The sequence below is a fragment of the Telopea speciosissima genome, chromosome 9, assembly GCF_018873765.1.
Source record: "Telopea speciosissima isolate NSW1024214 ecotype Mountain lineage chromosome 9, Tspe_v1, whole genome shotgun sequence".
Lineage (NCBI taxonomy): Eukaryota > Viridiplantae > Streptophyta > Magnoliopsida > Proteales > Proteaceae > Telopea > Telopea speciosissima.
In genome coordinates this window covers 8,742,891-8,767,647 of record NC_057924.1, presented here as the reverse complement: position 1 = coordinate 8,767,647, position 24,757 = coordinate 8,742,891, and the positions used below count along the sequence as shown (strand labels likewise).

Genomic DNA, 24,757 nt, shown 5'->3' with positions numbered 1-24,757 from the left:
TGATTAAAAAAAATTTGTTGTACTTCAGTTGTGCTCTCAATTCCAACCGTGAGGGCATTCTCAACATTGCCGAGAATAACTAGTGTATTTATTTTATGTTGCTTCAGGGAAGAAAAAAAACCTGAAAAACTAGACCTCCACTCTTTTTCTGAAATAAGGGTCAGCCCCACCGTGTCCTTTCCCTTCTTCTCCACTTCTATTACGAGTGAAAACAAATGTTATTAGAATCGTAGGAAGGTAAGAGGCCAATTTTATTTTGTTTTTTTGTTTTGGATTAGATGGTTAGAGTTTAATTAGGATTTCAGTTTCACAATAGGATTAGGAATTTTATTTTATAAAAGGGCATGTAACCCTACAACTTGGGACATATTTAAGATTTTTTTTGGTCAGAAATTTTATTAAGGATAACATGAGACACTCATGGCTGAGATGAACAAAGATCTCAGAACCATGATTGGAAATAGATCACAATATTGTACACATCACCGATAGGGGCCATAGGCCCCTCCTTGTCAGGGAGTCAACCAAGTTATTAATCTCCCTTAGAACATAAGTTAAAATACAACTAGCAAAATAGTTTGACAGATGCTTGATATCTTCCAAAATAGATCTCTGGGGAAATAGCAACTCCGTTCTACAGGTAAGAAACTACATCCTTGCAATCTAACTCAAGAGACACCACCTCAAAATCTTCAGATAGTGCATGTAAAAGAGCATGCCTCACTTGTTGCCACAATAGAGAACTTCTCAGGAATTGACAGCAAGGAGAAAAGTGCCTTTAAAATTGCGATAGATCAAATCCCAAACCGCCAGTTGATGTATTTGGAATCAGACTTGCATCGCAGTTGACCTTAATTGTACCTGGTTCCGGAGCAATCCATCCAGTAATGCTTGGTGGATGGGAGGGCTGAGAACAATGCTGTAAAGAGTTCACCGTGTTGGCGTGTTGCTGCCAAGAACTGAGTAAGCAATTGTCATCTCCTCTCTCTTTCTCCCATACTCTCTCTCTTAGTTAAGAAGTTTTTTTTTTTTTTTTTTTTTTGGGTAATGTCTTAGTTAAGAAGTTTGAGTAAATATAGAACAAGAATAAGGTAGTGATTGTAATTAGCCGAAGATCTGTTGACTCCTTTAGGTTTCGTGCTATATATTGTGTAAGCGACCACAAGCAGATTTAGATGGTCCTCAGGTTATGTGACAATATTTACCACCTCAGCCCCAACATTTTGATTGCATTCGGTAGGAGCCATTCTCGCAAGTTGCATATACTGCATTGGAGTGCATATGGCCCACAAGCTACATGATTTCCAACCCAAGGCCCATTGACTGTACAGAAACAAAAAATTTGGACCTGACCAAGAAAATAGTGTGGAAAGAAATTTTTTTTTTTTTTTTGGGTAGAAGTGTATGGAAAAATAAGTCCTAGAATTGATTGTTTCCCATGTCAGTTAAATCAAAAATTAAGAAAAGAAAATTCTACTTATAGTCTCTTTCTATTTTAAGACTAATTGCTCCTTCTGGTTGTAAGGGAAATTGAAGAGAGAGAAAAGAAGTGAAATTTTCATACCTAGTAAAGAAAGTTTTGTTTGCATTACCCCACATGATGACCGCTAATTTCAAAATTATTCAATAATTTTTATGAGGAAAGTAAATTAAACTAATTAGAAGAAAATTATAAACATTGTCATTTATAGATATGCTAATCTAATCAAATCATTCCGTATTTGGTTTTTAAATTTCACTTTATTTTGCATCTAAATCCCTTGGATTCAAAATGTGAAATATAGTAAAAAAATTTAAATAATTTATACTGTTATGTTTGGTAATGACTATGTTGTTGTTGCGACTGAATCATGATTGGCAATTATTTCAAAAGTTACATTATTTGATTTAATTTTCTTTAGGTGAATGAAAAATATATTAAAGAAAAGAAAAAAATAATACAACACTAAAACCATGAAGGCTAAACCAAGGGAGAGATTCCAAACAAAGAAAACAAACAATCCAAATATAAAAAAGGGAGGACAAAAAAGCCAACAGAGAAAGGGATATATCAAAACTTGGGAGAGGTAAAAAACAAATAACAAATAAGAACTAATAATACAATAAAATTAGGGGGATAAATAAGAGGAAGCTTCCAAGAGTAAGCAAGATGTCTATTTATGTTAGTATCATTTTAAAAAACACATTTGTGAAGAATTTTAGTTCTAATATCAAAAGCGATATTGTCCCATATATGCTCAATAGAACACGATATATGGGACATTGCATTGAAAACCAACTTACCAAGAGTGTCACAAAGAGGTTTTCTATTAAAGTTTTTCAAGATCCACCTCCATTCTCTAACAAAAGAAAGGATAAACCTAGGAGAATACAATAATTTTCAAAAGATATCTCCCCAAATAGAATTGGAAAAGAGACATGAAGAGAATAAATAGTTCACACGTTCAATGGCGTTCCAACAAAAACAACAATTAGAAATAGACATGTTTCTTTGAAGAAAACACTCTTGAGTGAGAAGAGAATTGATCATAGCTCTCCAAATAGTAAATGAATGCCTTAAAAATGAAGAACTAAATCAGACCATCTTAAATTAGAAAATTTTAATTAAGGTGTCAATCTTGGACCGGAACTGTCCCACCCAATAGCTTTTTGGTTTGATTCTGAATCTACTAATTAAGTTATTGGTCCGATTCTGGATCTGTCGATTATGTTATTGGTCTCCCAACAGCTAGAACCGATAGACCAATTAGGAACAGTTAGAACCGGAACCGGTACAAATTCACATCCTAACCCTATATTATATAATTCTTAAGACCTAAGGTTATGATAACTAAGGTCAAACCCTTTATTTTTTTAGTTTTTTAATTTTGACTGGTACCTCTTGTCCCGTATACTATTTTACTAAATAATCAAAATTCAACTTTTAATTTCAAGGTCCATTTGGGAATGCTAACGTAGTAGAACATGTCTTAAAATAATCTTAGTTTAGGAGGGTGGGGTGTCAATGCCAGGCCCGCACCGGCTGACCCAACCGTACCCGACCGTTTAAAGACCGAACCGAACCGAACTGTTTATAAACGGTCGTTTCCGGTGCTAGAGGTGGCACCGTCGGGTGCCCGATCAACCCGCCCAATTAAAACCCCGACCGAGCCCGACCCCTTTTGCCCCGCTTAAGCCTGACCCCCTAAGCCCGATATATATTACCTATTCTACCCCCCAAGCCCAAGGTGCGGCTATGTCCAAAGACTCCAAATGGCCAAAAGGCCCAAACGCTCCAACTCCCTAACGACCTAACCCTCCTAAATGACTGAGTAACCATTAACCCTAATTACCTTCCAAATTCCACCTTTTTTTTTTTTTTTTCTATTCAGTCTCGCAAAGTCAAGATAGTCTCTGAGTCTCACACAGTCACACGGCAAAGGGAGAGAAGAACAAGAAGAAGAAGAAAGAAGAGAAAGTTACCAAACTAATAATGAATCTATTATTTTATAAGATAGTTTTGTCATCTAGATCTTTTACTTTTTGGCATTTGTTTACATCTGTGTGATCTGTATAAGAGAGTATAAATCAGATTGGCTTGGGGTTATCTAATGCTTTAAAGGGTTTTTCCCTTTTTGAGGGGTGTTTTTGGTAAGCCAGTCCACAGCAATACAGTATTGCAGATTAATAAACTCTCGTAAGAAATACAAAACTTGCTTCCTGGGTACTTTTTCACTCGCGGACTCGTGGTTATAGCAAAGTAAAACTAGATATTATCACTGCGATCCTTTCTTTGAAATTGAAAAATTCTGCCCACACCGTTTAGTACCCGTTTAGTGTTTGTTTAAAGTTAAATATGCTATTAGCCCAACCGAGGCCTGTTTAAGATCCGTTTACCTTAAATAAGGCTGCCCCGATTAAAGACCGAACACCGACCGATCGAAATTAAACAATACCATGTCCGCCCAATGCAAGCCCAAACGCCTAAACAGTCAGACACGGTGCAGGCTATAAAATTGGTGAGGCCCATCTAGGCCCGATCGAGACCGACCGAACCCGACCGGTTGACCTTATTTTCTTGATTTGAGAAAAAAATTGATGGTGAGACCTTATTTTCTTGATTTGAGAAAAAAATTGATGGTGAATTACATATCTCATGTGATTGAAATTAATCTTATTATAATATTATTGAATATATGGAGCATGAGAAATGGCTTGAGTTGTTGTGGTTGAATATATATGTAGCATCTCTTAGGGATTTTTTTTATAAAAATTTTGGACTGCTTGGAATGAATTAGGAATCAGAACCAATTCACCCATTAGTTAATGATCCTGAATCTCATGTTGTGAACTGATTAGCTTATTAGTATGGTTCTAATCCTGACCTCTTAGAGCTAGAACCATTAAAGAACCGGACCAATGACACCCTTAATTTTTTTTTAATAGTAATATCTCACAAACTACACACCAATCGCAAAAGGTAACGAGACCCTTAACTTTAATGGCACTAGAACTCAACAAAACTCCTAACCGAACGGAACCAACAGGTGTGGGTGATGTGTGAGGTTGCAGCCGAAGTGGATGTTCCAGAGGCTGTGCAAGGAAAAACGAATTTGATCTATCAAGACCTTATCAGAAACCCAGAACTTAATTAGAAGAAGCCCGTCGTATCCAGGAGTTATTGAAAGAGAAGAAGCTTTTTCAGAATTTTCAGCCATGAATGAATGAAATGTTGGTGGGTTAAATCCAAAACCTCACAGATATTCAATGGAGATTACTCTTCCGTGGGGTTCAATTTCTCTGAAGATTATAAAAGCACCAACTAAGGACTATAACTTCCAACATCTCTACAAGAGCAAATAAAAATCTAATCTTTTTCTACTCATTATGAAAAAGGAACATGGAGCTCATGTTTATCTTTCTTCTTCTTCTACTTCTTTTTTACAGAGTGATGTGAAGTTTCCCCTCCCCTTAACTGAGACCCCAAAACCTGCTCCTTCTATGGTCCCGTGGTCAGTGGTCACACTCCGGAGGTGGGGCAGGGAACCTCGACGAGTCCGTGCAATAATCGTAGATAAGATAATTGGCTCGAACCCACATCAGTTGATGGCTCTGATGCAAACTCAGCTCCGACATCACTGGGTTGTCCCACCAGTAACCCTTATCGTTTGCGCTGCAATTTCTCACATTCTGGTCGGCAGCCACAGAGACGGGACACTCGCAGGCGTTGATCTGGAAACCCTTGTAAGTAGCAACGAAGGGAGCATGTGTCCAGTTCGTCTTCACCCTTCCTCCCTGTGTTGCCCAGTCATCGGCGTTCCATATTGAGCTGTACACACCCATGGTTTGATTCTTTGGGAATGCAACCCCTTGGCTCTCCTTGTTTGTGAACACCCGTATAGGCGTTTCGTCCACTAGAAAAACCACTTGACGCTGGTTCCAGAGGATGGAGTAGGAATGGAAGTCTTTGGAGGGATCGAACCAGAGGTTCAAGCGCTGCTCCCTGTTTCCCACCCCGTTCACGTACATGTTCGTCTGTACCAGGTAAGGCTCGCCGGTCGTGTTGCCCAGAAATTCGAAGTCGAACTCGTTGTGACTTGGACCATCCGATGACATCTGTGAATGCACGCAATGGAAACAGTAGGACTTTAAGCTCTAAGACACAGAAATTTCTCAAAACATCAAACGCATAATATGCATTTCACTAAGAGTTCTATAGTACTTACATAAAATGCTGTTACTGTTCCTGCAGAGTCTCCATCAACGAGTTTGATCTGAATTGTTGTCCTCCCAAACATATATTTGCTCTTTGATGCAAATCCAGCACCTATTTCCACAATCACAGCCTCGTCAATCAATGCAGAAGAATTATACAAAGAAGAATTCAGATGAAAACAGTTCAAACACAGACCAAACCAAATAACCAGACGAGGAACTGAGTAGAAAGACTCAATATGGAAAAGAAAAAAAAAACCCGAAACAGAGAATCTGAGCAAAACATAACAGAGACAGCGGAAAATTAGTAGAACAAGGCCTTCAGATAGGAAATAGCAACAATGCGGGAAGCAGATTTGCATGATCAAAAGCAAAGACTAGAAATCGAAGAAGAAGAAAATTAAATGACGATGAAAAGAACACGGAACCAACCAGAATAATTATCAAGTTTAAGCTTAAGCTGCTCTCCTTCGTAAATGAAATGGTCCAGTGCCCAGCTCGGCTGGAAGAGCTCATCGAACGTCGATGTGCTCACTAACCCAACCAAAACAACAATAGACACGCTAAACAACAAGAACTTGACCGACGAAGAAGCAGGAGAAACCGCCATTGGAGAGTTAAAGAGATTATCTTCTCCAATCGGAAGCCCTGATTTCTGAACCTTCTTCTGCTAGACTCTACAGTGTGTGGAAGACGGAGCCGCATTTTATAGCCCCTGGCTTCCCTGACAAGCCAATCTTGAATCCACTCTCACTCACTCACGTAATTTGCCACATCATCAACAATTGTGTGTAAATCAAGATAACACGTAGGCCACGTAGGATTACAGAGCAGGAGGGGAGCGTTCAAACGAAATACCAAAAATATCTGGAACTAGCCGTTGCCACGTCCACTTAGCTGGCCACGGCTGGCATTGTGGGGGCCAAACCTCTGTAATCTGTACGACCTGTCGTTGTTTTGAAAAGATGAATGTCAGAATTCAGATACCAAACCAATAGAAACGGGGGAAGTAGAATAATACAGCTGTAATAAGGACAGTCCAGTTGGCAGATGGGCAATAATAAGGAAGAGTAAGGACAGTAGGCGTGAAAATGAAGGACAGGGCAAACTTTGGAAGGGTAGGTGATGGGAAGGGCAGCTCTTTTTGCCCTCTCACAGTCTCACTTGAGGGGTGAGAGTGTGGTGTGTGGAAGAGGAAAGGACAGTACGATTTTTAACTTTGCTGATGTCAGGATTCAGGAGCCAGTTGGCATTGGCATAGGATTCTTATTATTATCTTCTCTCATCATTAATCTTATGTGTCGTCTTCCATACGTTATTACACGTGACACATTATTCCATGGAGAGGTTTTGCACCCATTAAGGTCTTGGTAGGGGTGTCAATATCAGGCCTGTCCGACCGACTCGACCGGGAATACCCGATACCGGCTAGGTGCATTTACTAAACATATTGGACTTGAGCCGGCCCGAATAACAGTCGGTTGTTTCCAGTGCAAGGGTCTAACTTGACGGTTGTACGGCCGAGATCGATCGACTAATAGTCCAATCCAACCCGACATGTTTAAAACTCGTTTATAGTCCATTTTGCTCAGCTCGACATGTTTAATGCCCATTTATATATAAATGTGTCATTAATCAGTTTAAGACCCATTTAGCTCGATTATTGGAAATCTGATTAAGGACTGATATCTGATCGCTCATTTATAAATGGAACCATGCCTAGCATATGAGGCCCTATTATTTAAACAGATTGATCACAGTACAGTGTTCTAAAGTGGGGAAGGCTGATTAGACCCGATCGATTGAAAGAAAGAAACAAAAATAGGGTCAATTGAGCTCACACCGTTTGATGAAGCATTTTACATGTGTCAAGCTCTCAGACCCAAACCGCAAGGTACCACAAGATGAAGGAATTGCAAATGATTTTTTTTGTTCTTGATAAATGATGAAAACTTATTAGTGCATGGAAAATTGTTTATTCAATGTCCCGGCACACACACAGAATATTTGGCCATATCATATATGGGCAATCCAAAGGGTCTTCTATTGTTTCAACTTTTTGAGTTGACCAGATCAGCTCTTCACATATTAAAAGAAGGCAAAGTGTTTCATGTGGGCTGGGAGAGCGTGGAAGCATCAAGAGGAGCATCATTTCATATTTTATGGGGGTGAGGTAGTCATTTTGCTCCCCATATGTCTCGATGCGGGTACCATGCTCTCCACAAAAATCATTTTCCCTTAAAAGAATGGGTAGAGGTTTTCCATAATCTTCGAATGGATAAAACACACCAATGAGAGGGTGTGAGACTATTTTCCTTCAATCAAATAAAGTGTGGAGTAGTGATGGACCTATGAGGTGGAAGTGAAGTTACCAAAATACCCATGGCTTTTGCATCCTTACTTATATGCATAAACTCGACCTGCTTATGAGTGGTCGACGCATGATCAAGTCAAAATAGGTGGAGCATAGCTGTCTTCATGATATTACCTCAACTTTCTCACCGCCATAGAGGGATGGACCCTCCTCTATTGTCATGGCCTTTCCCATATACAGGAGGGCCCAGTACGAGATAGATCATTTAATTATTCATTAATTATCAACTACTCTCAATTATTAACCTTAATTGTTCACTTATTTTCTAACTCATATTACTGTAGCTCAGAGTACTGACTAAAGCATTAGAAAATCCTCTTCAGAGTTCCCTCCGACCTCATTTGGTCTTTGTTCTTTGATCTTTGGTCTTTGGATTTTAGCAACAACACTGACAAAAAAAACAAAAAGAAATGCCCGCTTGGGCAGCCCAAAAATCTCACGAGTTTGTTCATGGCTATGGTAAGAGAGAGAGTAATGCCAAAGTGGGAATTAAATTTTTTTTTAATGAATAGAATTAATGTTTCATTAATGGATGTGTTAAGGGGGAAATAATGCGAGAGTGGAATTAATGGATTCATGTACGGACAGACTACGTAAGTGGGGGACTAGACTAGATTTGGAATTGAAGGATGTGAAAAAGAAAAGTTTTTTTTTATTTATTTTTTTATGAAAAAGAAAATATATTAAGAGAGAAATTAGATACAGGAGTTCGTACAGCAAGTTGATTCTAAACAGCACGGCAAGTGGTTAGCCGTAAGAAGAAAATTAGAAAACCAGTTGCTAAAGTTAACATCAGGATTAATCCTAAACTTAAGATTTTCAGACTTATCAGATATCTTTAGACAGTAATCCAACACCTCGAGCGGTCACGGTGAAAGGCATGGAGATGGAAGAAGTCCTAGTAACAACCAGTTGGAACACCAAACTTCTTTCAGCTTCACACCTCTATTAGCGGCAGACTCAAGGGCTGAAAGGATACCAGTGAGCTCAGGCTCCAAAAAATGACTGTTTTTACAACGATCAATAGCAAGAAATAGAAGTTTTCCATCAACCAAAAAACCAAAAACCCATCCATCCTTATCTACATCCTTGACGTAAAATCCTGCACATAACAAAATAGGAAAATCTAAACTAGGTAAATCCAAATTCGACATAGAAAAAGGATTAATAGAGGGCACCAAATCCAAAGAGGTGATGGAGGATATATTAGTGATTAAGGGGGGGGGGGGGGAATATTCAGATCAACCAACTACTGGTTAATCCTAAGAAGGGTTTTCCCAGCGTTGGGGAGCACAGAATTAAACACAAGATTGTTCCGTTACTGCCAGATGACATAACAAGTAATAGTAAAAACTGAAAAGAAAAGTTGGGAGAAAACAATTAAAGCACTTTAATGCAAAAACGTGATTGTTTTTATTTAATCAAAATCATGGATAAATATACGTACTTGAAATAAATATATCCCAACCATATCATTCAATCTGTCTCTCAAGCTTTATGGTTTTGCCCCGCCCGCTTGAGGCTTTGACTGCTTTACTCTTGTAGCATGGACTTTAATCCGTTGTTGTAACTGCAACGCTGCTATACTCATCGTGAGACGTTGTAGTTGTCATGTGTGCATAGCAGGCCCCACATGACACACATGGCATCTGCAGTGTCGCACAATGAGTATAGTAGCGCTGCAGTTATAGCAACGGATAAAAATCGGTGAATGTCCCTCTTACCCAAGGAAATGGGATCTAGAAGATATTTTTGAAAATATTAAAATTTAGAAGGATATTTATAAATCCACTGGAGGAAGTGAATTATTACATTCATGCTACAAATGTAGAAGCAAATTTTTTTTCTTCGCTTTATTACGTTTGCGGTTTAATTAAGAAATGAGAATTGACACAGGACAAATAGGGACACAAGAGTGACAGGACACCCCACCTGGGGTAAAGGGGAGAGGAAAAGATTAAATATAAAACAGAAAAAAAAGATCAAGTTTTCGTTAAGCTGAGAGGGTATTTTGGGAATTATATTAAAACCATATGGAGTTTGTGAATCCTAGGATGATATCGTGAATCTTCAGTGCGTGTTGAATGAATACTTTCTCCCAAAAAAAAAAAAAAAAATCATCCTTTGCGTTATATATATTAACTACAAGGAATCCTAATGCTACAAGAGCTTAAAAATACATTCCTGGTTTTAGAATAATCTGACATTTCATTAATCACCTTGAGAATGATTCTAGTTCTTAGCCAACCAAAACGTTCAAAGAAGAAAGAAATTGCAAACACGTTCCTAAGTTTAATGTATAGTCATCTGACATTTTTGCCCTTACTCTAAATCTGAAAAATGATTTCTATTGTGAACAACTGTTAGCTTAGGTGGTCGGTGGTTTACCAGTAGAGTGCATGCCCCCAGGAGGCATGGTTCGTAATCTTGGATCGGATCGGCCGATAATGGTCGGATTGGATCGGTATCGATCGAGGTCGATCCCGAGATTAGACTGATACGATAAGGTTTGACTGGATCGTTCCCTAGATCAGCTAACTCGGTTGGATCGACCGATCCGATCCGACTGAATATTTTTTTATTTTTTTCAAAGTTTTTAAGTTTTTTTTTTTAATTTATTATTTTTATATTATCTTGACCGATATTGACCAATCCGGGCTGGATAATATCAACTGATCCGATCCCGGGATCACAACACCCACCAACTCTGGCCGATACATGACCCGATCCGTAAAAAAGAAAAAAATGATTTTGGGGGTTTTTTGACCAATCCTGATCGATTTGTACCGATCTGATCCCGATCCGAAAAGGTTTCGGCTATGACCGATACCGATTTTGATACCTGGATTTTGAACCTTGCCAAGAGGTCATGGGATTGACTCTCGTGTTTCACATTTGTGTCATAAGGCAACCCTCTCAATAAAGTCTAAATCCTAAGTGAAAAGCATGGTTTAAAAAAAAAACAGAACCCGATCAGATGTATCAGTTGATCTTTAACAATATCGACCTTGCTTCCAAATTGAAGGCAATGCACACCCAACGGTTGGGTGCCACGATGTGCGTTGGGATGCCTGCTAGTGTGCGCATTAGGGGTGTAAGATTGGCCCTGTCGGCCTGAGTCTGCCCTGACCCACCTAAGCCCGAACAAGGTCTGGGCTAGATTTTTCAATCCTAAGGGCGGGTTAGGGTCGGGCTGGGCCAGGGTTGAGGCCTCAGGCTGAGGCTGGACCGGTTCGGTCCTATGGTAGATTATGTTTTACAATTTAGTGTTTGCATATTACAATTTTTGTTTAGTATCTAATCATCTAATGGTTCACCAGAAAAGCCTAATTATCTATTGACTGAAAGTACTTAAAATTTTAAAATTGGACTAAGTTTTTTAACCCAAAGAAAAATCTAATAGTCAATCAAGTATGAAACAAACCAACACCCAATTACATGTTTCTCATTTTTTAAAAGCATAGGACGATGCAAATGGAAAAAAAATAGGGTTAGTTAAGGTCGAAAAAATAGGATCAATCAAGGCCAACTCGGCCTAGCCCAGCCCAATTAGGATCAATCAGGGCCGGACTGGGTTGGGCTGAGCCCGAAAGGGTTGGACCTGACTGAGATATCTCAACCCAACTTAGGGCCTAATTGGGCTTGGGCGGAGCTAAGAGGACATAGGGTTGGACTGGGGTTTTAAAAAACTCAAACCCAACCCAACCCTATTTCATCCCCAGTGCGCATCGTGATAGCCCAGCTGTTGGATGTGTGCTAGACACCGTACCGCACAGCAGAAGAACCCAATCCCAATGGAAGCATGTGCGACGGCATCAACAGGGCGCGATCATTTTGGCCCCCGTATCTGGGCTTAGAGGGTACATTTCCCCATAGAGACCTTTTCTCCTTGTTTTTTGGTTTTTAAAGCCATCAAGTACTCTATCGGCTCTACTAGGCGTTGAAAACCCATAGACAACTTAAACCTAAAAGTCTAAACCCTAAACCCCGAAACTAAAAGTTTCAAGCGTATAACAGAATCCTTCCCTATCTACATTTTCATGTACTGCCCTAAACCTCTGGGCGAGGTAGGATGACTTCTCTCTTTCGTCTTCTATACCGCAACTTCTGCGCTACACCCTCTGCAACCACCGTGGTCACGAGGACCTCAGCACATCTCAAGACCATTGTTAACGACCTTTTCAAAGAACGTAACTTCGATTCCCTTGTCAACAAGTTCAAAAAGTCCTCCGAGTCCTACCGGTTTCGCTGCAAGCACCGCGTATACGAGGTTACAATTCGTCGCCTTGCCTCGGCTAAGCGATTCTCAGACATTGAAGAAATCCTAGAAGACCAGAAGAAGTATGATGACATCGGGAAGGAAGGCTTCGCAATACGTCTTATCTCTCTTTATGGCAAATCGGGCATGTTTGATAAAGCATCTCAAACGTTCGACCAATTGCCCGAACTAAAGTGCCAGCGTACAGTGAAGTCCTTTAATGCTCTCCTCACGGCTTGCGTCGATACCAAGAATTTTGATAAGGCCGAGCCCCTTTTCCGCGAGCTCCCTTCCAGTTTGTCCATTAAACCGGATGTTTACTCCTACAATATCATGATTCGAGCTTACTGTGAGATGGGTTCACTTGATTCCGCACTTGCGTTTCTAGATGAGATGGAGAAGAATGGCGTGACCCCTAACTTGGTCACCTTTAATACGCTTCTGAATGCGTTTTATGAGAATAATAGATTCTCTGATGGCGAGAGGATTTGGGTTAGAATGGAGAACATCAATTGCGTTCCTGATATTAGAAGTTTCAATGCGAAGCTGCGCGGCCTTGTTCTTGGGAGCGAGACATCAGAGGTGGTTAAGTTAGTTAAAGAATTAGAGACAAAGGGACCAAAACCTGATATACATAGTTTCAACTCTTTGATTAAAGGACATTGCAATGATGGGGATTTAGAGGCAGCCAAAATGATTTATAGTGAATTAGATGAAAATGATCTCATGCCAAATCTATCGACCTTTCAGACACTTGTCCCTTGCCTTTGTGAGAAGGGGGATTTCGATCTCGCTCTTAAGCTCTGCAAGGAAAGTTTGAACCGTCGATGCTTTCTGGATGTCGGGTTGTTGCAAACTGTGGTGGATGGCTTAGTCAAGGAGTCGAAGTTTGATGGAGCAAAGGAGCTTGTGGAGCTTGGGAAGGAAAGATGTTACGGAAAATCTAGCTTGAAATTGCCTTCTGATGGGTAATGAATCCGCAATTCACCCCATGTTCAATGTGTAAGTTAGGTTCGCCATCATGGGTTTAATTAATGTCTCTCAAATCTGATGATATAACCGGGTTTATTGCTTCATGCATTTACTTATAGTTGTCATTACAAAGTGTCTTTCATTTGAAATTTCTGTCCTTTTGGGCTTGGTATTGACTTGATCCAATCACAGATTGTGTTCCCCTTTTCCTTTTTGTTACTTTGAAAAGCAAAAGAAGGGTACGCGTTTGTGTTATTCATTGCTTTATTTGCTTTATCTTTTCAATCTTCTATCCACTTTTTTTTCTTTCTTCAGTTGATAGTAAAAGTATAGATTCAATTTTATATTTCTAGACAAGGAAAGGAGGCTATTAACATTGGAATTTAAAGATAATGTCTTTAGTATTTAGTAATGGTAGCACATTTTCTGGGAAGGAGCTGTTGAGGTTTTGTATGTGTATAAAAAACTTAAGCAATAGAAGTTATGATTCCCTGAGGTAACTCAATTAGGTTGATACCAAAAATTATGGAACAAGAAGTATATTGATGAGCAAAGTTAATGGAAAATAAGAAGTTGTTATTCTGTTGAGTAACTTGATAAACTTCATCTGAAAGCTAATGACCAAACCACTCATCAGTTTCCAAAAACAAGAATGTGTACAGAACAAAAACCTGGCAATTTCATGATGTCAAAGGGGCTCCTAAACAATGTTTCTTTTTTCTTGACAGAAATTACAATAATAGCTCTTTCTGTATGTTCAATAGCTAGTCCATTGCTAAATGTGTATGGGTATTTATGAATTTACCCACAGTAGGCACAAGAATGTCTCTGAGGTTCATACTTCACATGTGCTATGCATGGAAGGAAGTTGTTGCCCACCAATAGTTCTTAATGAGGACAACTACTAAGTCAACCTCATCTTTGCATAAAGGTCATGACTAGTTGATCAGGCACGCCCATACCTAGAACCCATTCCATCATGCTTTTATTAACTGCCATATGATAGTTTGGTTGGGGCTCAAATTTGGTGGACGTGTAGTGCACATCGTCCTATGTCTATGATCAAAATTTCTGATCAATCTAACATTTCCATGTTTCATCATAGAGGTTTAAAAAAGAATAAAAGTTGTAGGAAGTGAACTCCACATGAACTCAACAAGAACCATTAAAAAAGTAAGGGGAAAAGCCTGTACATGGTAGACCACCAGATTTAACAGGTGGCCTATTGGCGGTCCCAAATCCATCCAATGCACCTTCCAATTCATCAGTCCACATGGCTGAAAAATGGCAGGCTTGAAAGAACATTTTCCCCTTTTGATCATGTTATCTTCTGAACAGTCAAGAAAGAGTAGAATACATGGATAGAGAAGGATATAGTTGAGAGATGACTTGTCAATCTATTTGGAAATTAGGGGACTTCTTTAGTTTCTAGCCAGTAGAACAAGGGTTTGCTAAGTTGTTGCTTGGATTTTATTTGTAACTTGATGTGGAGCAGAGCAGTCTAGGGATTAGTTGCTCAAAATTCTTTAAAATATCCGGAAAAGGTCCATGCTGTTTGCCCTTGTAAGAACTGCACACATGGAGCCATCATTGGTCCAGCAACTACATTGCAAGGAGGGGCTTAAAGAGGGTGGGTGTCTTGGGGTGTTAGTTGTAATAGATGCAGATTTGGAGTGTTCTGCGGAAAACTGTAGGGAAGTAATGTAATTTTGAGAGAGTAGAGAAGGCTTGCCTAAACTGTTGCTATGGTTTTTCCCCTTTACTTTTTTTTTTTTCTTTCCAAATTACAAATTTATTAACGAAAGAGAAAGAATAGAGTAGAATTCAAACTCCAACTGCGAAAAATGGTGGACAGTTCCAACTTAGAAATTACGAAAAACATAAGAAACTTATAGAAACATCTTACAAAGGAATTCTCATCCTTTGTGGACGAAGGTGTTGTTCATTGGCTTATCTTGGCATTTATTGAAGCAAAAAAAAAAAACCTAGGGAATATTACTTCTAATAAGATGAGAGAATCCATTGTTCATTGGATTGAGCATTCATCCCTTCAATTACATTCACAAGCCCATTCTATTGTCACAATTGAAATCCCCTTCCTTGCAAGTTTTCTTCAATTCAAACTTTAATATTGGCCTATTGAAGTTCCATACCATCTTCTAACAACTCCTCCATACTCATAACAGCCTTATTTTTTGGGGGGTGGGGGTGGGGGATGTGCCTGTACTCTAGAGGAGATAATTTGCCAAGAATCCGTTTGATTCGTCATTGGGCATGTGCTGACTAATATTGCACCTAAATTTAAATCTTGTCAATCACCATGTGTGAGTTTATGTCCTCGATATCCTGGCTGTCAACAAATTAGCTGCTGAAAGTTTTTTAGAATAGCCGAGGAAGCTACTCTATTGGAGTTGGGAAAAGAGTGTTTTAAGTGGGGCTTACCTAGAGCCACTGTTGGGCATAGTGGATCACATTAATGCAAAGAGGTCAAATAGGTGTGTTTGGAATGATGAGACTATTCAACTTGCTTTTTTGAAGTTATTCGATTTCTTAAATTTGGGTTTATATGGAATTTTGGATTTAACATTTATGCGTGGTCTCAAAATTGAGTCTAGTCAGTTTCATTTCTGGCTATCAGTTTTAGTTATATTCAAGTGTTTGGTAACTTTATTTTATTTTTTGAAGTTCAGGTGCAGTCCTGGTAATTGCCTTTACTTTTGTCTCTTTCAACTGCAGTTAGCAGTTGGTGCCAAGGAAGATTCTTGTTTTTTGTAAAAAAATGTCATTTGCATATTTTGCTGTCATCAGATTGGTCTTATGATTGCCCATCTAGAGAGAGAGAGAGAGAAGCACCTGTGTAATTTTCCCCCAAGGGTTAGTGCTGTCAGTAGGGTCAGAAATTGTGTAGCTTAACAACTAGTTGCTGTTTTAACTGCACTTACTTGCTTTCAGTTGTATCTTCTTGGCTCAACTTAGAAATTGTGTGGGCAAAAGAGCTTCACAATTCAAACCACTTGCCTTTGCAGCTGTTGTATTGGTAAATTGTTATTGTTGTTTATATAGATTCAGGAACCTTTTCTATGAAAAGGAAATATTATTTGAGGATAATGTTAGTACAGCCTATGGTTGATGTGAAAGGATATTCATTCATAAATCCAAGTGACTGAGGTCACGTTTCTGGCTGTCTGAGAACACCTTTGAACCACTCAACAGAAGCCTTTGGGATCCTTGTGAGGTTGTTCCTGTAGTCGACGAAGTAAAGTCCAAAGCGGACGGTGTATCCTAAGTTCCATTCCCAGTTGTCAAGTAATGACCATACAAAGTAACCACGCACATCACAGCCGTCTTGCCTGCTTACATACACTCCCTTTTTTGTTATGTTTGCAACTTTGAGTGCCCGATTCTTTAGTGTGTAGCTTTCATAAATGGCATAACCACAAGGACTTAACAAGGGTGGTAGAAGAGATTTAATGGTACCTTATAGCAGTAGATAAGTTAGAGAGATAGTCCCTGTGGTAGCTTATCCTCTTGTCGTCTTGTAAAGCTATGTTTAAGGACATAAAAGGGTTGTTTGAATCATCCATACCTGCATCCATGAACCATATCAATGTCATTTTAAAGGGTATGAGGTTTAGTCCCTAAGGTAAGATTTCTCACCATTTTCTGTTATAATAACTGGTGGGTTCCCATATTTATCCTTCACATATATAGCCAATTTCCGAAAACCCCATGGAACAATGTGCAGCAAGGGGGAGGCAGCCTGAAGGATGAATCCAGGTGGACAATCTTTAGTTAGTAGCTTTTGTATATATTATGAACCATAGTTTCTGATTACAATTTGGAACATACTGTTTCTCCAATTGCGACTCCACCCTTTGAAGCTATATTGAAGACATGTAAGACCAATGTAGTGACTCAACGTGTCCTTTGAATGCTAAATGTACTTGCAGGGAATTGCTTTAGAGTCTTACAGGTTGTAATAACAGCTGTATCAGACGAAGCATCCTGCAACACCAGTTTGCGAATCCTGATCCTATCATTTCGGGCATATAATGTGGTGTAATGATTTAGGCCTACAAAATCCAGTGACCCGACCAAACTTTGTGACATGTCAGTTGTGATTATAGGAAGTCTTTCAGCTACAAGATCCTGCATTGAAAGAGGGTATTCACCAAAGAAAAGGGGATCTAGGAACCTGCTTCCATAGATTTGTGTCATTCATATATCCATATTGAATTTTATTACCAGCCAAATGTCTTTGACTTGAATCTATAGATATTCTATGAGAGTTTACCATCCGAGCCCAAAATCCATAGCTCTTTGTGCAGCGTCCTTGTCCTCATCAGTATCAGATATTGGCTCGTACCATTGTACATCAAGTGCTATTCCAATCAGGCCTCCTTGTTTTTCCTAAACAGCCAAAAAGGTTAATATGTATGCAGGGGGGCAGAAAGGGGGGGGGGGGGGGGAGAGAAGGTGTGTAGAACTACAGTACTTGTACATGGATCTAGGGCCCTAATACGGTAATACCTCACCATGTCTCTCAAAATCAGAAGATCAGGGGGAATGGTTAGATCCCACCTAACAGATTGCAAACCAACAGTGTGCATTTCTGTTTGCTTCTTTGACCATCTGATCTTTGCACTATTTTGGAGCTTTCTAGAGCTCTACTGATTTCCTTTTCATGGTTTACATGTTTAAAGACCATATATTTTATAGAATCATCAGTCATCTGATCAGGCCGACCTTTACCCTGGTAAGTCTATTAGTTAGGGCTCACTCAAATGTGCAGCCTCATTCTGTTTTCATGAGATATATGGTGTGTCATAAGGGCCCTAGACCGTTCCACAGCTTCAGTAGTCTTAGATTGGAGATTGGAAGATTTGTCACCTTGAAGTGGAACTGGTAGGTATGAAAAGCAGCAGCATGGGATAAGAGAATATTGTGGGCAACAATATATGGTTCTGTTGATGATTTGCCCTTCTTACAGAACACATGGCCAAGAATGGAGCACCTCCCAGGAGCTTGAAGCCCTGTGTTGTAACCTTGAATCGCACATCTATGAGGCTCATTGAAGGTGATCCAGTGCTTAACTCTATCTCCGAAATGTTCGAAACAGGTGAAAGCATAGTGCACAAATTCTTGTCTGCAGGAGATGGATACTATGAAGTTGCATTTATTTAAAATACATCTATCAGTAATTATAACTATAGCATGCTTACACTATCTGTTCACTCAACCATCCTTCATTTCTATCTTCAAGTGCCTGTGGAAGATCCCAGTGATACAGAGTCACAAACGGTTGGATTCCTGATGGAAAAAAACTCCTGAGACTTCAATAAAAAAATTTCATGGATATTAGAGGTAGAGGAGTGTTTGGTTGAAATGAGAGACCTTTCTCTAGCAGAGCATCTATAAGGCTGTTGTAGTGATTAATACCTTCTGGATTAGGTTCTCCTGTCCCATCTGGAAGGATAAGGTTCAGAAATAGAAGAAGACCTATGGAGAAGAGAGAAGAAATAGATTATCGAAGTCATGTATGGTATAGCTAGATCTTACTTGGGAAGATCCGTGACCATGATATTGAGAATCGGTAACCATCCATGCTCAAGTCGTTCATCAAGTCTACATCGGTCTGCTTATGGGATTTTAGTAGTTATAATTGGCTTTTCTTTGACTAAAATATTATAGTTAAATGTTATTTATTGGGCCTTTTTTTTTTTTTTTTTTTTTAAAAAAAAAAAACAAAAATATCCAACATCTATAGCATCCTTTCTGTTAAATCTAAAACATACAAGGCAAGAACCTGTAAACCCCATTAGTGCTTAACTTGAAGTCACCTGAAAGCAGGGCTTCAAAAACTATGGTTAGGACATATTGGTGCTGATTCTTACAGATTCCTCAGCCGATTTTGATTGGACTGATACGGATACAATTCTGGGTTTTTAATGTGTACCTGAAAGCGATGATATTGGTCCACGGCTGTATCTCCATTACTGAAGTCCAATAGCCTCCCTGTCAAAATGTACAGATAGCTCAATAAAACAGAGCTCATCGCTATTTGATGGCTATAATCTTTTCATCAGATGATGTTAAATGTTAGAGTTATTGAGTTTGGATCAAACTTGGCCGTCGTGTGAAAGTGTCCCATATGCTGATTCCCTTATTCCCTTCATGCACAGTTCCTTCAAACTACCACACAATACGTCATAGTATCATTCATTGTTATATTCTGATAAGGTTGCCGGGGGGGGGGGGGGGGGGGGGGGCGGGGGGAGGGGGAAAGAAAATGAAAGAACAGAGAAGAAAAAAGAATTCATTTGGACTCAACCTGGTATGCTGAGGAAGCTGTTCCAAAGACAAATCCTTGTGGCAAATCAGCTCTGCTGATAGCCTTATGAGTTTGTAAACAGGCCAGAAACTGAGAGCAATAAAAGAATGATGCCCATTGTAGAAATCATTTCCTGGTGAATTCAAAGCTTTCCAGAGTTTTAAAGAGTTAAATTTATAAAGGATAAAATGTATTCGGAGGAAGAAAAAGGGTGTCTTAACCACACGGGATATTTTTTTGATGAAAGTGTAATCACACAAATCATACACCAATCCTAAAAAACTAATTGACTTTTAGGATCATGGAATGGTGGATATACACAACATACACCACACTCACACACCCGATGTGGGACTAAACCCACACACGCGATACTTGTTTGTTCGTTTAGATAACATATGATCACATTTTTTGAGCTTCAAGGCACCGTACCTGTTTATTCATAAATGTTGGTAGAAGGAACAGGACTTTAAAATCTAACTACCCGAATCAGGTACGTGATCAATCTTCATTAATGTTGATTCAAATTATAGCAAAATCGGCCAGGCTCAGAATCGGTTAATAAATAATCGATCAGAATTGGAATTAGGACAAGTGGATTTCGATCAAAATTAGTTGATTCTATTAATTCCAAATCGATTTCGTATTTTTTATTGTACATAATCAATATGCACATTTGAACAATGATTAAATTAGGGAAAGAATCCAACCATATGATGAGGTGGGTGTAATTCTCTATGGATGCCATCACTATTTTGAAAAAACAGCATTTTGAATTTCGAAATAAATTTTGTTTGTTATCTCTCTTGTATTACTTTTCAAAAAAACAATTTCTATTTTTCAATCACAATATAAATTTATATTGGTTTTTAACGAATATCCCTTAAAATATTTTTTGAAAATAGTCTATCTGCGAAAGCAGGGGTAAGTCTGCGTACATTATAATCTTCCCCAGACTTTGCAGTGGCGGGAGCCTTGTGCACTGGATACACCCTTTTTTAACTATTTTAAAGCAACACAAATGCAGCTTTAGGGTAAATAAATGGGTGGGCTAAAGACAAGACTTCCCTCCACTTAGGTAAAGGGTAAAATTTGGGTAAGGTGGTTTTGTTTTACTCATTTATCTATCTATTATATGAATAAAAAATACATATGATAAATATTAGGTCTAGCCCACACCGGCACACCCTCCCAAGCCCAATTCTTACCCAAGGGCCAAAGCAAAGGCAAAAGCTGAACCCCTATATAATCCTGTATTATTTGATGTTTATTGGGTTGTAGATAATATAATTGGTATTATATTTTGGTTAGTTTTGGCTTATCTTCTACTAGTGATCCAAGTATGACCTTGGACAGAACCAATTGGAGGGTAAGGATCCATGTCGCTGACCCTATTTAGCTGAGTTTCTTCCAATATGCTAGGTTGTACCTCTTTCCTCTTACTATCCCCCCTGCCGCCTTCTTGTTTTTTTTTTTTGGGATCCATGTAGTCGACTCCATTAAGTTGGGATAAGACTGATTTTATTGTTGTTGTATTTAGTTCTATTAGTGAATAATGAGAAATTTTATAAATACTGGTAAATATCCCACTGTGGGTTAGAAAAATAATTGAAAATTTTCATTAAACACAACAAGTCTTACACGGTAACCTGCTTAGTAATAGAATTGCTTATCCATATACCATGTCAGGTAAGGGTGAAGCTAAATCCTTAGCTGACACTAGGGACTGCAGGTCAAGGTCTCTTGCCAACCCTGTCCTAAGCATTTTAAAGGTGCAACTTGGGCTCGAATAAATGGAGCCCACCCAAAATTACTTTGTGTGTGTGTTGTGGGGGCAGTGTTCATACGATGGCCGGGATTGGGCCCAAAAATTGCGTGTGTGAGCTGAAGTTGGGCTGGGCCCGGGTCTGTAAAGAGGATCAAAGTAGACGTTTCAGGATGTGGGAAGTTCTTAAAGGATTATTGCCTTGTAGGGGTGTAAATGAATAGCCGAAATCCGTTTTCGTATCTGTGTCCGTATTCGTTTAGCACTATCGGAATCCGTTCGAAAGCTAAATGGATGCGGATACGGAGAGGCTATAGCTATCTGAAAAGCTATATTTACGTGTAAACGGATAAAACATCTAATCTGTTTCTGTGTCCGTATCCGTTTAGCACTATCCGAATCCGTCCAATAGCTAATCGGATGCGGATATAGCACTATCCGAGCCGAATCCGATTCGTTTACAGCCCTACAGTGCCTTGTCTCTGGTTGGGTGAGTGTTGAAGCCTGCTTAAGAAAGAGATCACTAAGGGATCTTTGTCTCCTCCAGTTCCCTACCCAGCCCAGTTCTCCCCAATGCTTGTAATAAGAGGAGACGCAATGACCATCCTACCCCTGCCTGAATACGCTGCCCGGGTGGGGTCCAACCCCTCTTATTACAGGCACTGGGGGAATTAGAGGAGATAATTTTCCAACCACTAAGAAGAGTTTGAGATTGAAATGTGGACATAGTTGTGAGAAAAACAGTTACAATATTTACGGTTCCCTTTTTTTTAACTTTTTAACTAAGGACCGAGTTTCCCTTCACCCATTGTGAATCGATACCATCGGATGTTGGGAGGGTTAGTTTCATACTTACATCACCAATCCCTCCTAGTGAATGAAAACTTTCGCCTTCTATAAATTGTTAACAAAGAAAGCCAGCCTATGTGGAGAATAACTACTAGATTCCTTTCTATTTTTTACTACTCTTTATTTCCGGTCCCCTGTATAGGGAGAGTAACGATTCTTTATGTACGATTTTGTGATGGCAAATTTTTTTGTCTTTTAAAAAAAATGCTCATCTAAACACTGATAATGACATCATGAAGGAATATTTATAGAATCAAACAAAACAAAAGAACATATATCGTTACGACCGCACATTAAGCTTTCACGTATAAGGATCTGAGGTGACTCAAAGTCTTGAGAAGTCTCGATGACACATTCAAAATATTTATAGCTAGAATGAATCGTTATCGTTTCCTGTTCCTTGCCCAAATAGGATCGTTCAGTCCCCTCATAGGAGGTGTGAAATGATGACCTAACCCCCTACCTGAACACACTGCCTGAGGGAGATGAAGTCGTCATTTCACACCCCTTATGAGGGGACTAGATGGTCCTATTCGGGCAGGTAACAAGACAAGATAAAAATTCCTTGCTACTAATTTGGCAAATTTTCTTTTGTATTTTATTATTCAGTTTGTGGTTCTGTTTGTTTATAAACTTTCCTTTTCTCATTAAAAAAAAAAATAAAAATCTTGAGAAATCTCTCGGCCAATGCACGTAAATAACATGGTACTCTTATTTTCAAGTGAGGTTCAAGGAAACTTCTACAAAATAATATGCGGGAAGACCTCCCTCTACCATGAGCAAAAATTGGCTGCTGCCCGGGTTGTAGCTATGTTCCTGCTACTCTAAATGTAGGCATCGATTTGGATTCGAGAAGGGTATTTTGGAAAATTCAAAAACCTAAGAAGATATTTGTGAACCTAAAAGAGAAAGGGATTATTCCAAGTTTGCATCTACAATTGGGGGAGACTATCATTTTCATGTGCAAGAACCTTGCTTTTGTGTCCTAACCCTAATTTCGACATAAACTGAAAAAATGGTTTGTGATGTACGTTTTTTTAATCTCTTACTCTTCCTTTCTTGTCACAATCAATTTAAATGAACTGGAGAGTTGTAGAGCTTGATATTGATTCAAAGCTTGCTTGTTCTATAATCTACTCGACATGGTTTCTATCATAACAATGACTTCTCGACAAATTCTCTTTTTATGGTGATAAGCCGCTAAGATTAGAATCTAAGTCCTACGTTAAATATACATGATTCTATACAAGGAGTCACATCCTCTACTTCCTCTAGTGGTACTTCCATCTTACTTCCTTGGCTTGTCAACGCGCCACCTGGTTTTATAAAGATCCAACGGCTCTGAAAAAATGAATTCAAAAAATTTTGAATTTCACCTGAGCCATGTTTGAACCACCATAAACAACCCAACCCGACCGGTCTATTCCTAATCGAACCATACCCTATCAAACTAATCCCATCTTCATTTCATGTCCCCATTTCAAATTGATCGAAAAGCCAAAGCCCTAAAATCTAATTGTAGAACCGTGAGAGGGAAGGGATGTGGGGCAGAGGGAACTGGACGAGGAAGAGGAGCGGAGCTGTCTAACATTGTTGCAAGCCCTATCAAGCTATAACCATCTCCATTTCAGATCCCTAGTTCATTTCGATGGAAAAGCCAAAGCCCTAAAACGAAGTTGCAGAACCATGAGAGGGTAGTGGGGCAGAGGGAACTGGACGAGACTTGGTTATTACCCTCTTCAGAAACCACGGATTCTCCAAAGATTGAAGGGTTTTTTGTTCATTAGCTTAGAAAACAAAATCATTCCTGCTTTTAATTTCTTCAAGAGTTTAGTTGGGAGTTGGGACTATGGAGAATGTTGTTATCGACCTAAAGCATCGGGCTCATTACATCAATCGTAATATACAGAATGTGGCTCAAAATATTGCAATCTTGAGAAAATGAGTACCTAGACTAACTGTTCAAACAGATACTTCAAGGATATTCAGCAAATGGGTTTCGACCCTTCAAAATACTTGTTTATTATTGCTCTCTTTGGGTTTGCATCAATGAACAAATCGACATGGAAGCAGAAATTGAAGGCATATTGAAGGTGGGACTTTTCTGAAAATAAGATTCTCATGGCATTTAGGAGGTATTATCGGTTTATGACAGTCTGAAAAGAAGATTATGAGCCATATGGATTTCTTTGGAGGGAAAAAAAAAATATTGGTTTGGGAATCGACAGATATAATGAGGAACCCAAAAATTCTCGGGTTTAGCTTGGAGAAGAGCGTTATCCCAAGGTGTTCAGTTCTTTGAGTTCTGCAATTGAAAGGTCTTGTGGAGGGAAAGTGGTTTTTTTTCTCCCTCTTTTTAGATTTGAAGAGATCTATTATTGTTATATTGCCTAGTCGGATATCGTACAATCAGTGAGCTTCCCCACCCTTGAGCATTGCTCAATTTGGATTTCCAGCAGTAAACCTTACACCAATTCCACTTTTTAAGTTTTTGTTAAATGAGCAGTATGTAGT

General features: G+C 39.1%; 3 protein-coding genes across 3 annotated transcripts; 1 reads left to right on the top strand and 2 right to left on the bottom strand.

The window, feature by feature from the left end:
- Positions 1-4,938: 4,938 nt before the first annotated feature.
- On the bottom strand, positions 4,939-6,361 carry LOC122639520 (xyloglucan endotransglucosylase/hydrolase protein 9-like). The gene is made up of 3 exons (XM_043832386.1): positions 6,127-6,361; positions 5,706-5,806; positions 4,939-5,595 (listed from the first exon to the last, which is right to left on the bottom strand). Exons 1-3 carry the CDS (start codon positions 6,302-6,304, stop codon positions 4,993-4,995), a joined length of 882 nt encoding a protein of 293 aa, XP_043688321.1. The 5' UTR covers positions 6,305-6,361; the 3' UTR covers positions 4,939-4,992.
- Positions 6,362-12,089: 5,728 nt separating this feature from the next.
- On the top strand, positions 12,090-13,555 carry LOC122639518 (pentatricopeptide repeat-containing protein At1g55890, mitochondrial-like). Its single transcript, XM_043832384.1, has one exon. It carries the CDS (start codon positions 12,141-12,143, stop codon positions 13,296-13,298), a length of 1,158 nt encoding a protein of 385 aa, XP_043688319.1. The 5' UTR covers positions 12,090-12,140; the 3' UTR covers positions 13,299-13,555.
- Positions 13,556-16,445: 2,890 nt separating this feature from the next.
- Positions 16,446-17,908, bottom strand: LOC122638605 (putative beta-glucosidase 41). The gene is made up of 7 exons (XM_043831468.1): positions 17,834-17,908; positions 17,593-17,708; positions 17,270-17,493; positions 17,148-17,179; positions 16,956-17,058; positions 16,776-16,884; positions 16,446-16,648 (listed from the first exon to the last, which is right to left on the bottom strand). The coding sequence occupies exons 1-7, from the start codon at positions 17,906-17,908 to the stop codon at positions 16,468-16,470; spliced, it is 840 nt and encodes a 279-aa protein (XP_043687403.1). The 3' UTR covers positions 16,446-16,467.
- Positions 17,909-24,757: the final 6,849 nt, after the last annotated feature.